This window comes from Pantherophis guttatus, chromosome 4 (genome assembly GCF_059756535.1).
Source record: "Pantherophis guttatus breed Tessera chromosome 4, ASM5975653v1, whole genome shotgun sequence".
Lineage (NCBI taxonomy): Eukaryota > Metazoa > Chordata > Lepidosauria > Squamata > Colubridae > Pantherophis > Pantherophis guttatus.
The window spans coordinates 19,624,801-19,640,864 of NC_142066.1; the positions used below are offsets into that span (position 1 = coordinate 19,624,801).

Below are 16,064 nucleotides of genomic sequence, written 5' to 3' on the forward strand. Positions count from 1 at the left end.
CAGATAACACTAAACATGGGGTGCAACAATGCACAGTGAGAAGGAGGCAATGCCATATGTTAATTCAAGGAAGTTTTGGAAGGAGTGTGGGGTAAATCAGTTACCAAATGAATGTGTCTGTTTAATAGGATATAAGGAATGTGTCCTTGTATTCCACAGTGGTTTATGATAATTCTATCAAAATATTCCATTAGGAAGCTCTGAATCTAAATAAAAGGAGAGCTTGAAATACCTTGAGATCTATTATGTAGTTACTTATGAATAGGTATGCATGCATCATTTTGCCTTCATTTTTGAAATATAAGCTCTCTGCAGAAGTTCCCTCCACTTGTTTCTGGGTGCAATTTTTTTAGTGTTCTATGTTAAGAATAAATACTGTAATTATCTTTGCTTATTTGCTTGAGTTCTGAGTTTTGATTTCATAGTGAGGAGAAGATTATGATAGGAGTGAATTTATTTATTTATTTATTTATTTATTTATTTATTTATTTATTTATTTATTTTTATTTCTATACCGCCCTTCTCCTGCGGGACTCAGGGTGGTGCACAGCCGAGATAAAACATTGCATATAAAATTTAAAAACAGTTTAAAAAACAATTAAATAATTTCAGCCCAAGATTTAAAAACAACCCAATTAAAACCGAATTCAATTAAAACTGAGGATGGGATCAAGCCAGCCCGGCTAGATGGAATAGGTGTGTTTTCAGGGCCCACCGAAAAGTCACGAGGTCTGGTATCGTGCGTATCAGGCACGATATCTTCCTTCATTCAATGAATGAATGAATGAATGAATGAAGGAAGGAAGGAAGGAAGGAAGGAAGGAAGGAAGGAAGGGCATTGAGCTGCAGTGAGTCTTAATTATTTTCTTGGGGTCCTACATTTTGATTCTACAGTGAAGAGAAGAGTATGAGATACATAAGAAAAAAAGAAAGGATGGCATTGAAGAGTGATCAATATACATACCATAACAATTTTTTGGTTGGCTCCTCATAGATCAAATGCTCACAATATTTTAGTACACCAGAGCTTGTGAGCAACAGCAAGTAACCAGGGTGCCATTAAGGGTGAACATTATTGGTCCAACTGACATAGATAATAATATTGCTTCCAACATGCATGGGAATACTAAAGGAATTCTAAATACCTAAATGCTTTTTAGAAAGGATGCAAAATTCATTAGAAGGACTGTTAAGAGAAAGTAAATGCCAATTTAGTCCCAGGAAAGAAGTTAGAGACTAATTCTGTCTTAGAAGCAAATTCCTACAGGTATTCAAGTTTCTGTTATCATACCCTATAACAATAAAAATTCCTCTTATTATATTTGCTGATTGGTCTGCCTTAAAAGGATAACATCTAATTTATGAAAGATCCTTCATTCATACTTGTTCATTTCTTCCAATTGTTATAAATTTCTTTTAATGATTTTCATTTAGTTCCATTGGCATCTGAAAGCTGTTTCATTTAACAACAGTGCTGGAGAAATGGTTCACTTTGATGAAAGAGGAGAGCTACCTACTGGATTTGATGTTATCAACTGGGTCACCTTCCCCAACCAATCATTTCATCGTATCAAAATTGGAAACATAGCTCCAGTGACTCTCCCTGAAAATCTTCTTACTATTTTTGCAGAGGAGATCATCTGGCCCCCCATGTTTAACCAGGTAGTTTTGGCAGCAATATCAAACCATGGTGAATAATTTACTTTATTTTTACCTACTGCTTCAATTTTTCAGAAAGTTCTTTCAGGAATTACAGGCATACAATGACTCTTTTCTCAAAGTGACTTGTGAACATGATTACCCTAAAATAAAAAACCAACGCAAAACATTTGCACTGATTAGAAGAGAGATTTCTATAAAGGGGGTTTTACAAAATATAAGGAAAAACTCTATTCCAGAGTTTATATTATTTCTGGGAACATTGGAGTTTTAGAAGCAGGACCCCAAATAGCAACACTATGTAAAGTGGCAAATTTTAGTAACACTCAGCTTCCTAAAAATTGCAACCTGAGACATTCCCTGTGTAACAGATACAAGTATTATAAGTTTTCCTACCCAGACACCAAACACCCTATTATGAAGTCAGCTTCATTTAATTAGCATCATGCAGTAAATGCAGTTAGGAGTGGTGCAGTGGGCCTAGAGTTGGAGCTCTCGCCTCACAATCAGGAGGCTGTGAGTTCAATTCTAGGTAGAGGCAGATATTTCTCTCTCTGGACACAATGAGAATATATCTGCTGAAGAACTCTCCGCATTGGCATCAGGAAGGGCATCCGGCCAGTAAATACTCTGCTAACACAACATTCAGTTGCCCAGACTCCACCCCATAAGGGATTAAGGGGTTGTTCAAAGATGCAGTAAATGCAGTTATAAGGACTGCTGGGAAGAAGAGGCTCTCCATTTCCCCACCATCTCCCTAATACTCCATCAATGCTAAGATTTGTGTTCACTGAATCTCCATGTGAGAAAAAGAGACACTAAAGCCATTGAGGAAGTTATGATTTATCCCCAGAGCTAGAATTACTGAACATGTTTGCATCATTTAAAAAAAATGCAGAACATAGATGAAATGCCTGTATTTCTCTACAAAGGTAGCAGTAAAGCATAAATTAACCAAAGTTGTGTTTCCATCCTGGGGTTTGTTTGAATAAGATAATTGTCATTCTATAACAAGAGAATGCAGCCTTTTTCCTCATCCTCCAGATTTTTCTGAGTCTTAAGAAAAAAGAAAAAATATAAACATTTTCAGGAAAGATTAAAATATATCATTTTTAAAAAAAAACATTCTTCAATGTTTAATATTATATTAAAAACTATAGGTATTTTATTACAATATAGAAAGCATATACTGAAAAGAATATGGTTATCTAACCTCTTAATTGGTCATAGCTTCTACAAAATATGGGGATCTGTATCAGCCTTTAAAATTGCACTGATATATTTCTGCAGAGAATATTATCTGGCCCACCATATTCAACAATATCCTGCAGTAATTTCCATTATTATTTTTTTCTGTGTTGATCAAATTTATTTATTAATTAAATTTACATGCCACTCATCTCATCGTCAGACTACTCTGGGTGACTGACAACATCATAAAAGCAAATATCTTTTGCTTTCTTGATCGGGATTCCCTGTGCACAGTCACTCATGCCCTCGTCACCTCTCGCCTGGACTACTGCAACGCTCTCTACATGGGGCTCCCCTTGAAGAGCACCCGGAGGCTCCAACTGGTCCAGAATGCAGCCGCGCATGGGAGTGCTCCCATACAACACCTCTCCTGCATGAGCTGCACTGGCTCCCAGTGGTCTTCCGGGCGCGCTTCAAGGTGTTGATTATCACCTTTAAAGCACTCCATGGCATAGGACCTAGTTATCTTCGAGACCGCCTGCTGCTACCGACGGCCTCCCATCGACCTGTGACTCCCACAGAGAGGGCCTCCTTGGGGTGCCATCAACCAAACAATGTAGGCTGGTGACCCCAAGGGGGAGGGCCTTCTCTGTGGGTGCACCTACCCTCTGGAATCAGCTGCCCCCAGTGATATGGAGAATCCAAGACCTCGGTGCCTTCCGCCGTGCCCTTAAAACTTTCTTTTTCCAGCAAGCCGGGCTGGCCTAACACTTTTTGAAATGTTTTTAATTGTCTGTTATTGTTTTTAATCATGGGGCCAAATTTATATATATCTTTTTAATTGTATTTTAATGTTTGTAGTTTATGTTTTTACTTGGCTGTTCACCGCCCTGAGTCCTCAGGAAGAAGGGCGGTATACAAATTTAATAAAAGAAAGAAAGAAAGAAAGAAATATACAAATGAGTAAAAATTAAAAATTAACTAAAATTATATAATCAGTATACAAAGGGACAGAGGCAGCATCTTCTCCCTAGTCTACTAACCACCTCCAATATGAACACCCCTATTGGGGCTCCAGGCCTCTCAACAGAGTGAGGTTTTGATACTCTTGACAGGACTAAAAGAGTACAAGTGGATTTTCTCTCAAGGAAAACAATGTTCCAGAGGGTGGGAGTCATGGCAGAAAAGGCTCTTTGGCTCCCGAATATTCAAATGGTAATTCATTATTTACACATATTTCTACAAGTGTTTTGTCTTTGAACATACAATATTCACTGAGTGGTTCATTTATGTTAAAACTGAAGAAATAAATGATTCTGAAATGGTGGCTCACGATGGTTGAATTTTCATAGCATATTTGAATATAGAATGGTTTGCAACTTAATCTGCCTCAAAGGTTAAGGCATTTCCATAAGGGGAGACTAGATACATCTTTCAGGGTTCTGCTTTGACTTGGTCAGTAGATGCAGATTTGATACTAAAAGAAATTACCATGGGCCTCAGAGAAAACAACATTCCAAACACATTAAAAATATTTCATTAAGATGTAATGATTGGATAACTAACCCAGATACCATATCACTTTTTAGAAAAAAATATATAAGCAAAAGTAGTGTAAGAGAAGTAAAATAAAAAAGTAAAGGTAAGAAGATACTGCTTGGTAGCCAAAGGGTAAAATATCTACTATTTATAAATATGCCATGAATCATGTTATTGTAAAATATCTGTCTGAAAATTGTTTGGAGTTTTACATTGGAAAAAACTAGTTAACATAATATAAATCACCAAGTAAAGCTATAAATGCAGTGCATGGAACCAATACTGGAAATCTAATTTTCCATCAAATTTAAAATGGACTTTTCATTGTGATATACATTCTTTTATAATGTTGTAGTGCAAGAATGATTTCCACTTAGAACTTCAAATTATTAAATACAAGGTTCTTCTGGTTATGGAAGTCTTCCACAGTTCTTCCAAAGAAGCAATTAAACATCCTTTCAAGTAGACAATATAGATGATCCTTGGAGCCATTAAGACATAATTTCATTTTAGAAACGAATCCTTTCTGAGGATTCTCTTCGTCATTTCACCAATTGTGGCAAAGGACATTTATTTATTTTTATTTATTTAATTTTGTCGAGTACATATTAGATAATATATATAAGTATAATCATGAATTGAATACATAAAATGAATACAATTAAAGGGAACATTAGGACAAGGACGATAGGCACGCTGGTGCTTTTATGCACGCTGCTTACAGACCTGATAGGAATGGGGTGAGGTCAACAGTAGACAGTTTTACATTAAGGTTTTGGGGGTTTGGGGATGAGACCACAGAGTCTGGTAGTGTATTCCAGGCATTAATAATCTGTTACTGAAGTCATATTTTCTGTAATCAAGTCTGGAGCAGTTTACTTTAAGTTTGTATCTATTGTGTGCTCGTGTATTGTTGTGGTTGAAGCTGAAGTAGTCATTGACAGGTAGGACATTATAGCAGTTGATTTTATAAGCTATGCTTAGGTCATACCAAAGGTGGCGTAGTTCTAAATTTTCTAAACCCAGAATTTCAAGTCTGGTGTCTGGTAGGATATTTTGTTACAAGCAGAAGAGTGGAGGACTCCTCTTGTAAAATATTTCTGGACGCGCTCAATTGTATTAATGTCTGATATGCAGTGTAGGTTCCAGACAGATGAGCTGTATTCAGGAATTGGTCTAGCAAATGTTTTGTATGCTCTGGTTAGTAGTGTAATATTACCGGAGTAGAAGCTTTGCAAGATTAGCTTTACAACCCTTAATGCCTTTTTGGTGATGTTGTTACAGTGGGCTTTGGCACTTAGATAATTTGATATGAGTACTCCAAGGTCCTTGACAGAATGAGGGTCATCTACAAGGTCATGTCCACTTAGCTTGTATTTAGTGTTCAGATTCTTTTTGCCAATGTGAAAGACAGAGCATTTGTTGGTTGAGATTTGGAGTTGCCAATTTTTTGACCATTCTGACACAAAGTCAAGGTCTTTTTGAAGGGTAGCAGCATTGTTGGTAATGTTAAATAGTTTAACATTAATGGCGAAGAGAATGCAGTTACTTATAATAAGATCACAAAGGTCATTTATGTATAGTATGAAGAATCTTGGTCCTAGAACTCTGCTATTAACAGGTATTAGCAGGATATGATAGGGCGCTCCCTATTTTGACCATTTGACAGAAACACAGTTATCCAATTATGGAGGGGTCCGGAGATGCCATAGGATTTTAGTATTAGAAGTAGTTTGTCATGTACCACTGAATCAAAGGCTTTACAGAAGCCTATGTAAATTGCATCTATAGCTTTGCCCTGATCAAGATTTGTAGTCCATATGTTTTTGCAGTATAGAAGTTGTAGATTACAGGATATTTTTTTCTGAAACCAAATTGTTTATTAGAGAGTAGGTTGTTTTTTTCTAGGTGGAGGGTAATGGATTGATTGATGATTGATTCCATGACTTTGCAGGTGACTATTGATTATTATTTGATGATTATTAATCAAGCAAGATACAATCAACACCTTGCTTGATTATACAAATAACAAAAGAGTCTTAAAAAATAACCAATATGGCTGCATTTCCTAAATTATACCACTTTCTGTCACTTGGTTACTTAAGGATATATGCTTCGTACAACATAGCCATCCCAGCATCCAGCCTGTGTACTTATTTAATTGGTTAACATTTACTCAACATCATATTTTTGCAATAGAGTTGCATTTCTCATATCTTAAGTGTTGTTTGTAAAATGACTAAGGCTGCTTGCTTCTCCCAATGTGTGTTTCTGGCCTGTTGGACAATATTTTGTTAATACAAAATATTGACCAATACGGGTGGGGGGCACCGTGTTGCGGTCGTTCTCCTCCTTTCTGTCTGACCGGTCGCAGTCTGTGTTGGCAGGGGGGCAGAGGTTGATCCCGAGGTCCCTTGTATATGGGGTGCCACAAGGGTCGGGCCTCTCGCCCCTTCTGTTCAACATTTATGTGAAGCCGCTGGGTGAGATCACCCGTGGTTGAGGGGTGAAGTACCACCGGTACTCTGATGACACTCAGCTGTACATCTCCACCCCAGACCACCCCAATGATGCCCTTGAAGTGATGTCCCAGTGCCTGGAGGCTGTATGGATCTGGATGGGGAGAAACAGACTCAGGCTCAACCCATCCAAGACTGAGTGGCTTTGGTTTCCGACATCCCGATATAGTCAGTTGGTGCCATCACTGACTATTGGGGGTGAGTCATTGGCCCCCACAGAGCGGGTTCGCAACTTGGGTATCCTCCTGGACTCACAGCTGTCTTTATAAGGGCATCTGACGGCTGTGGCTGGGAGGGCATTTTATCAGGTTCGCCTGATTCGCCAGTTGCGTCCCTTTCTGGATCGGGACTCGTTAAATATGGTCACTCATGCCCTCTTCACTTCCCGCCTGGACTACTGCAATGCTCTCTACATGAGGCTCCCCTTGAGGAGCACCGGGAGGTTCCAGCTGGTCCAGAATGTGGCTGCATGGGTGGTTATGGGAGCGACGTGGCGCTCCCATGTGACCCCCTCCTGCGCGAGTTGCACTGGATCCCAATGATCTTCCAGGTGTGCTTCAAGGTTTTGGTTATCACCTTTAGAGTGCTCCATGGCCTAAGACCGGGGTATCTACGAGACTGCCTTCTGCCACCAGTAGCCTCTCACCGACCAGTACGCTCCCATAGAGAGGGGCTTCTTAGGGTGCCATCAGTGAAACAGTGTCGACTGGTGGCCCCCAGGGGGAGAGCCTTCTATGTGGGAGCACCTGCCATCTGGAACGAGCTCCCCCGGGAGATACGGAGGATCACTGATCTGTGCACTTTCTGCTGCTCCCTTAAAACATTCCTATTCCAGGAGGCCAGCCTGGCCTAAGCTCTTTTTAAATTGTTTTTAAATTTTTAAATTTTAAATTTGTCTTATAAAATTGGGGTTTTTAAATTTTGTTTTCTGGGCCAAATTATTTAATTGTATTTTAATGATTTTTTAACATTTGTATTATATGTTGTGTTAGTTATTTGTTTTATTAAATTTACATTGACAAGTAGATAATATTATGGAATTGTCAAAACTGCTGAAAGATTTCAATCCCTAATCCTAGAAATACTTACACATATATCCTTTTTTTATTTTCTCAAATCTGTTTTAGAGGTTTACCTACTGCCAACAGATTTACCATCATTTCTATGAGTTACATCTTTTTTAGACATGCTCAAACCAACGTGATACACAAAGTATCACAGGGTATCACAAGGGTTACAGGGTATTGTAACTTGGAATTAAGGACAAAATAATAGTGACAGGGGACAGAAAGAACTAAATGAGAAATGTAAAAAGTTTTGTGCTCAGACTCTGGAGGGCCATGATTTAAAACTGGGTTGGCAAGCCTTGTGGTATGAGAAAAGCAAGACCCATGGTTACTTTCAAAGACATTTCATAAGGAATGCACTATTGTTAGTATGGGAGAAAATTAGAGGACATTATTATGGAGGGAGGGTACCGGGAGGTACCAAAAATGATGAGTAAACAACAAAAAAATTTTCTCATAAAGAATAAGGTTGTGAGTCACAAAGTAGCCAACATCAACAAGTTTTAGCTTGTGCATTGAATACCAAACAAATGATGAATTCAGTGAGTTTCAAAGCAGCTGAATTCCAAGGTACCACTGTATATACCTTAAATACTAGTCAAATCCAATTCTTCAGATGCAAGAATTCTTGAAACATTAAGTAATAATTTCTCAATTTTCTTAATGTCCAAAAGGTACAGCCCTTTTCTTTGTGCAATCCTCCATGTTCATCAGGTTGGAGCAAAATGAAAATAGAAGGAAAGCCCTTTTGCTGCTATGATTGCCTTAAATGTCCAGAAGGAAAAATTTCAAACAAGACAGGTAAGAGATCTAAAGCAGAGATTCCATTGCTATGTATTTTGTGCCTTATATTACTCTTTAATTATAAACAGTAGTTTACCATCTCTGTACAAATTTGTCCCTAATTCATTTGTCCATAAATCTGGAGAGATGTTGATTACTTAGACATCTATTCAAATATCATGTCATCTTTTTTTACTTGGGAAAGATAAACGAGACCATAAAAATAAATATTTTCATCTATGGTTTCTATGAAAGTAAAGAGATTTCAAGGTTGACTGGAATGAACGTACTATAATTTTGGGAATTGCAGTTCAGATAGATTTAAAATAAATGGTAAAGGAGAGATCTCAGTTAGTTAAGCAATTTCTTGACAGTGCATTTTGGGAAACAAACAATAATTTAAATTTAGGTTATGTTTTTATGTATTCATCACATTTCTATACCGTCATCTGAATTAAGTGAATCTGGACCGCTTACACTGGAGAGATATACTCTCTCCGCTCCTGTTCAACATTTATATGAAGCTACTGAATAAGATCATCCATCACCATGGACTGAGGTATCATCAATATGCTGATGATACTTAGCTGTATGACTCAGCCCGTGGTGAGTTAATTGATGCTGTGTCCTCCCTCTGAGAGTGCCTGGAGGCTGTTAGGGGCTGGATGGGAAGCAATGGGTTGAAACAAAACCCTTGCAAGACTGAGTGGCTCTGGGTTTGGGGTTCTTTGGCCTAGGGAGAATTGCCACCTTTGGTCTTGGATGGGGTGGCACTAATCTAAACAGACCCTGTGCATAATCTGAGGGTTCTCTTGGACTTGCAATTCTTGCTTGAAGAGCAGGTGGCAGTTGTGGCCAGGAGGGCCTTTGCGCAACTGCGGGTTGTGCACCGGTTATGCCCTTTCCTGGACCAACAATCTGTACTCACTGTCACTCATGCCCTAGTCACTTCCTGTTTTGACTATTGCAATGTGCTCTAAATGGGGCTGCCCTTGAAGAGTACCTGGAAGCTCCAGTTGGTGCTAAATGCAGTGGTCTGCATATTTTTGTGCAGACCTCAGTGTGTACATATATTACCTCTCCTGCGGGAGCTGCATTGGTTGCCAATTTGCTTCCGGGTGAATTTCAAGGTGTTGGTTGTCACCTTTAAAGCCCTTGATGGCTTGGGACCAGGTTATTTTAGCGACCGTCTCTTACTGGTCACATCTTTCCAACCCATCAGAGTAGGGAGGCAAGGAATGTTGTGGGTACCATCCCCTAGGGAGATACACCTCGTGGAACCCAGAAGAAGGGCCTTCTCCATGGTGGCTCCCTCTCTCTCTGGAACATCATTCCCCCAGAGATTAGAATGGCCCCCACTCTAAGACTCTTCTGGAAGGCACTGAAGATCTGGTTCTGCCAGCAGGTCTGGGGAACCCAGAGTGGGATGGAGCTCATTAAATTGTTAGTGTGATATATTGTCACTGGGGTAGGTGGTGGGGATTATTTTATTATATTATTTTTAATGTATATTAATGTATTATATACAGAAATAAATATCTTAGTATACCAGAATAACAGAGATTGAAAGGGACCTTGGAGGTCTTCCAGTCCAACTCCCTGCTCAAGCAGGAAACTTTATACCTTTTCAGACAAGTGGTTATCTTATATCTTCTTAAAAACCTCCAATGTTGAAGCACCTACAGGATTAATTGTTATCACTGTCAGAAAATTTCTCTTTAGTTCTAGGTTGCTTCTCTCCTGTGTTAGTTTCCATCCATTGCTTCTTGTCCTGACTTCAGGTGCTTTGGAGAATAGATTGACCACCTCTTCCTTGTGGCATCCCCTCAAATATTGGAACACTGTTATCATGACACCCGTGGTTCTTCTTTTCACTAGACTATATGTATAAAAGCAAATCGTAGTATAGAGATATAAGTAAGAATAAAGTTAAAAACAAAATTTAAAAGAAGTGTTGCAGCATTAAAAGTTAAAATGTTAAGGTGAAAAGAATGCCCTTATGACACCCAGGGTTGCATATCAGTCTTCAACTTCCATGATGATGAAGACCAAGAACCGGCCTCACATCTGAGAGTAAGGTATTCCACAGAGAAAGGGCAACAGCAGAAAAGTATGTCTTCCTGCAACCTGCCAGCCAAAATTCCTTAAATGACAGAATCTGCAATATACCCTCCCTGCCCAATTAGGTGGGATAGGATCATGTAATGGGGATGACAGTTCTCCAAATAATCTGAGAAAGGGCTTTCAAGGTAATAGCAAATGCCTTGAATTGAACTCCCAGAAGCAACTGAGAAAAAATGAAGTTTGTATAGCAGAGGTGTTATATGTGGAACCCTAAAGGTGCCCAATATTGTTTGTGATGCTGCATTCTACATCAACTACAGCCTCTTCAAGATTAGTCCCATATAGATTGCATTGCAATAATCCATATGGGAGATGACCAAAATATGAATGATACAGAGTAGAGCTGAAAAGGCTACAACTAGTACATAAGAGCCATGATGGTGCAGTGGTTAGAATGTAGTATTGCAGGCTAATTCTGCTGACTGCCAACTGCCAGCAGTTTGGCAGTTCAATTCTCACTGGCTCAAGGTTGACTCAGCCCTCCATCCTTCTGAGGTCGGTAAAATGAGGACTCAGATTGTTGGGGAAATATGCTGACTCTGAAAATGGCTTTTGTAGATAATAAAAGGATACAGAGAAAGCACCGATTCATATGGCACCCCATAGTTGGTCTTGCAGGCTGGACCTCTTTCTCCGTTTGGAACTGGTCAAAGAAGAAGGAGGTGAACCAGACCAAAACTGTTCTTTCATCTGGGATGGTTCCCAAAACCATCTCAAAAGGATACCATGATCAAGAAGAGCCATGATGGATGTACTATCCTTATCCTTATCCCATTCTCTCCAGACATCATCCAAAAGAATGACCAATACAATTTCCTTCCCTTATCCAGGCCTGAAACCTGACTGAAAGCAGTACAGATAATTCATTTAATCAAGGATCTCCTGGGGTTGCAGCACAATCATTTTCTCAACCACCACCTTCCATAAAAAGGGCAGGTGGGAGACTGAACAAAAGTTCTGAACTCTTTGCGTCCAGTAATAACTTTTTGAGAAATGATACACACTTATTAATAGTGACTCTACATTGTCATTGTTCAGATTCATTCCTCGTCTTTCTCCAGCAATGCTCTAGATGTCTCTTGACTCTTTTCAACTCTCTCAAATCCTCCAAAAAGCACAGAGAATGCCTGGTTCAATGATATGAAAAAAATTGGATGGGCCTGACCTATTCAATTCTATCCAAGCCCTCTGCTACCTCTCTATTCCAATAACAGTGAGGGATTTGGCAGGCCCATGCAGCAGATCCTATACAACAACTCCCCAACTCACTTTGGAATCTCACTGGGCCCATTAATCACTGGAGCTGGATCAATTGAATATGTCTTGCAAAAGGGGTTAGCATAGAAAAATCTCAAGGTCACCAGGGCCTCATGTATCAGGGAGGGAGGGAGGGAGGGAGGGAGGCAGGAAGGCAGGAAGGCAGGAAGGCAGGAAGGCAGGCAGGCAGGCAGGAAGGAAGGAAGGAAGGAAGGAAGGAAGGAAGGAAGGAAGGAAGGAAGGAAGTAAGTTAATTTTCAAATGCTCACTGTCAGGAAAGGAAATATCTCTGAAATGATGACCAATTCGGTAATGGGTTTTTGTCTATAACATTAAACACATGACTGCAATAATTTGTTTTCCAGATGCAGATGACTGTTTCCCATGTTCAGAAGATCAGTACCCAAGCAAAGCTCACAAGCTTTGCATTCCAAAACACATCACATTTTTGTCTCATGAAGAGCCTCTGGGAATTAGCCTGACAGCTATTGCTTCCTTCTTTTCTTTTGTCTCAGTTATGGTCCTGGGAATCTTCATTAAGCATCAGGACACCCCCATTGTCAAAGCCAACAACCGGAACCTCACCTACATTCTTCTCATTGCTCTCCTCCTCTCCTTCCTCTGCACTTTGCTCTTCATTGGGCAACCAGATCAGGTGAAATGTCTCATGCAACAAACTTCTTTTGGCATCATCTTCTCTGTAGCTCTTTCTTGTATATTGGGGAAAACAGTCATAGTGGTCCTTGCTTTCATGGCCACCAAGCCTGGATCCAAAATGAGGAAATGGGTGGGGAAAAGGCTGGCCAACGCTATAGTTCTTTCATGCTCTTTGACACAATTCTCCATTTGTGCAGTGTGGTTGGCAATTACGCCCCCATTCCCAGATTCTGACATGCACTCCATGGCTGAAGAAATTGTCCTAGAATGTAAAGAAGGTTCAACTACTATGTTTTATACTGTTCTTGGTTTTTTGGGATTCTTGACTGCTGTCAGCTTTTCAGTTGCCTTCCTAGCTAGGAAATTACCTGACAGCTTTAATGAAGCCAAATTTATCACCTTCAGCATGTTGGTCTTTTGTAGTGTCTGGATATCCTTTGTTCCCACCTATCTGAGCACCAAGGGAAAATACATGGTAGCTGTGGAGATCTTTTCCATTTTGGCTTCTGCAGCTGGATTACTGGGTTGCATATTTTTCCCCAAATGTTACATTATTATTCTGAGGCCTGATTTGAACAGAAAGGAACAGCTGATGAAGAAATGAAACTGATTTATTTGGTCCAATATAAGTTCTCTAAATTGTGACAGAATCCTCATTTGACTCATTAAAGAGCTACTGACCATCTTGAAGAACAGATTGAAAACTAGTTCTTTTGTTTTTTTAAACCAAAAATATCCAGTTGTGAAACATAATATTTTGAATGCAATTCTTATAGCATGTTTCCTATATAACCCTGGCAAAACTGAGCGGCTTTGGATAGGGAGCTTCAGGATCTGAAAGTTTGTCTTCCTTAGTTCTCAATTATCTGTTCAAACCCAGTTTGCAACCTGGGGGTTCTCCTGAAACCACAACTCCAGTTCAAAGAGCAGATGGCATGTGTAAGCATGGGAGCTTTTGCACAGCTCCAGTTTGTGCACTAGTTGTGACTTTTCCTAGATCTTGATTCCCTGTGCTTAGTTACTCAAGCCCTGGTTATCTCCCATCTGGACTACTGCATGCACATGAAGCTACCCTTGAGGTCTGCTCAAAAGCTTTAGCTGGTGCATAGTGAGCAGCAGCAGTAGTCTTTGGGTCCTCTAGGGTCCTTTGGGTCCATCTGTGTTCCAAAAATTTCACTGGCTACCAATGTGCTTCTGGTTGCAGTTCAAGGTGTTGGTTATGACCATTAAAGTCCATAATGGCATAGGTCCAGGCTATCTGATGATCTGCCTCATCCTGTTAGGACAAGCCTGGCCTACTAATGCCAGCAGAGAGGGCCTACTTTGGATCCCCTTGTTCAAAGAATTCTGATTATCAGGATCCAGAAGAAGAGCCTTCTCTGCTGCAGCACCTACCCTTTGGAACTTCTTACCCTGTAAGGTAAGATCCACCCACACCCTCTTGTCCTTTCACAAAAGTTTTAAGACATGACTCTGCCAATTGGCTTTGGGAACAAATGGGAGAGTTTCACACAGGAAATAGATTGATGGCAGACTCCACCTTCCCACTGCTGGTCTCTGCTCTCCACCCATCCATCTTTTTGGTTTTCATATCGATGAATTATTACCCAGTATTCCTTTGCCATTGATTATTTTATGGTTTTATTATTTTATTTCTATTCTGTTTACAATTTTTTCATATTCCTTCTGTTTCATGATTGTATGCTACCTAGAGTAGGCCCACAGAAAGATTGATGGCAAAAAAAATGTAATAAATAAGTAAGTAAATAAGTAAGCAAGTAAGTAAGTCTATGTGGCTTTTTGTGAGAAATAGAGAATTACACCTGCAGTAAGAGATTTTGAAGGCTGTCACAGAAAACTGAGACTATAGGAACATGAGGTGTGACATCCTAATGAAAAAAAAAATAAAGGTAAGGAGGGAGGGGGGAAGGTTAGGAGGAGGAAATGTGATAAAGTTTGAACTTCTTTTCTCATTTTGTTCTACTTTAAAAAATAATGATAGCCCAAAAATGGGGATGAAAGAGGAAATGCTTGAGAAATACGTAGATCACAGAAATACTTTGGTGATAGGTTAACAACTAAAAGTGAACTCAGAGGAATGAAAAGAGGATATAAATACCAATAGTAATAGCACTTAGACTCATATCACAGTGCTTCCCAGCCCTCTCTAAGCGGTTTACAGAGTCAGCCTAATGCACAACAATCTGGGTCCTCATTTTACCCATCTTGAAGGGACGGAAGGCTGAGTCAGCCTTGAGCCTAGTGAGATTTGAACTGTCAAATTGCAGGCAGCCAGCAGTCGCCATAAGTAGCCTGCAGTACTGCACTCTAACCACTGCACCAGCGTGGCTCAATAAATGTAAGTATTTGTAGGGTTAGGAATTGCATTTAAATATTGTAGCAGACTGACATCTACATAATAACACCTGCTTGCTAATATAATTTTCATTTAACAGATGCAACTTATTAAAGAATAATAAATAGTAAATACATAAGTGTGTATACACTTATAAGCATAAGTGTGCATAAATATTTAAATCTCAATCAGAACAGAGGTGGAAGAGACCTTCTAGACAGCTCCCTGCTCAAACAGGAGATCCTACACCATTCCAGACAAGAAGCTATACAGGGTCTTCTTAAAAAACTCCAGTGATGAAACATCCACAACTGCTGTTGGCAAGCTATTCCACTGGTTAATTGTTGTCACTGTTAGGAAGTTTCTCCTTAATTCCAGGTTGCTTCTCTCCTTGATTAATTTCCATGCATTGTTTCTTGTCTTGCCTTCCAATGCATTGGAAAATAGGTTCACACACACACATACCCTTTGTAGCAAACTCTCAAATACTGGAATACTGCTACCATGTCCCCCCAATCCTTTTCTCTAGATTAGCCAAACCCAAGTCCTGCAACCAATTTTATGCTTCTTTATACAACAAACATTTAGCTTTTTAAACAACAAGCAATTTCTTTGGCTGCTGCTGCACACTGCTAGCTCATATTTAAGAGATCATCCATTAGGACTCTAAGGTCATTCTTGCAGTTACTGTTTTCATATTCACACAACCTATTTTAATAGTTGACAAGGAAAAGGTGGTGGAGGAGGAGGAATTTAATTAATCATGACTGAAATTACCATTTGAATTCAGCTGTTTTCTCAGTTAGAAGCCAACTGCAGATACTGGAGAACAAAACTTTTTAGTTTATTTTTTTTAAAAAAATTTCTTGACTTAACTGCACTGCACATCAGAACAACTAAACACAAAAGCAG

At 39.5% G+C, this 16,064-nt stretch overlaps 1 protein-coding gene across 1 annotated transcript in view; it reads left to right on the forward strand.

Annotated features, from left to right (window-relative positions):
* Positions 1-13,400, forward strand: part of LOC148113860 (vomeronasal type-2 receptor 26-like) — a 56,521-nt gene extending 43,121 nt beyond the window's left edge. Inside the window, exons 10-12 of the mRNA XM_087893472.1 lie at positions 1,435-1,662; positions 8,650-8,776; positions 12,505-13,400. Coding sequence (XP_087749598.1) covers positions 1,435-1,662; positions 8,650-8,776; positions 12,505-13,400 — 1,251 coding nt within the window. The remainder of the gene's footprint in view (positions 1-1,434; positions 1,663-8,649; positions 8,777-12,504) is intronic.
* Positions 13,401-16,064: the final 2,664 nt, after the last annotated feature.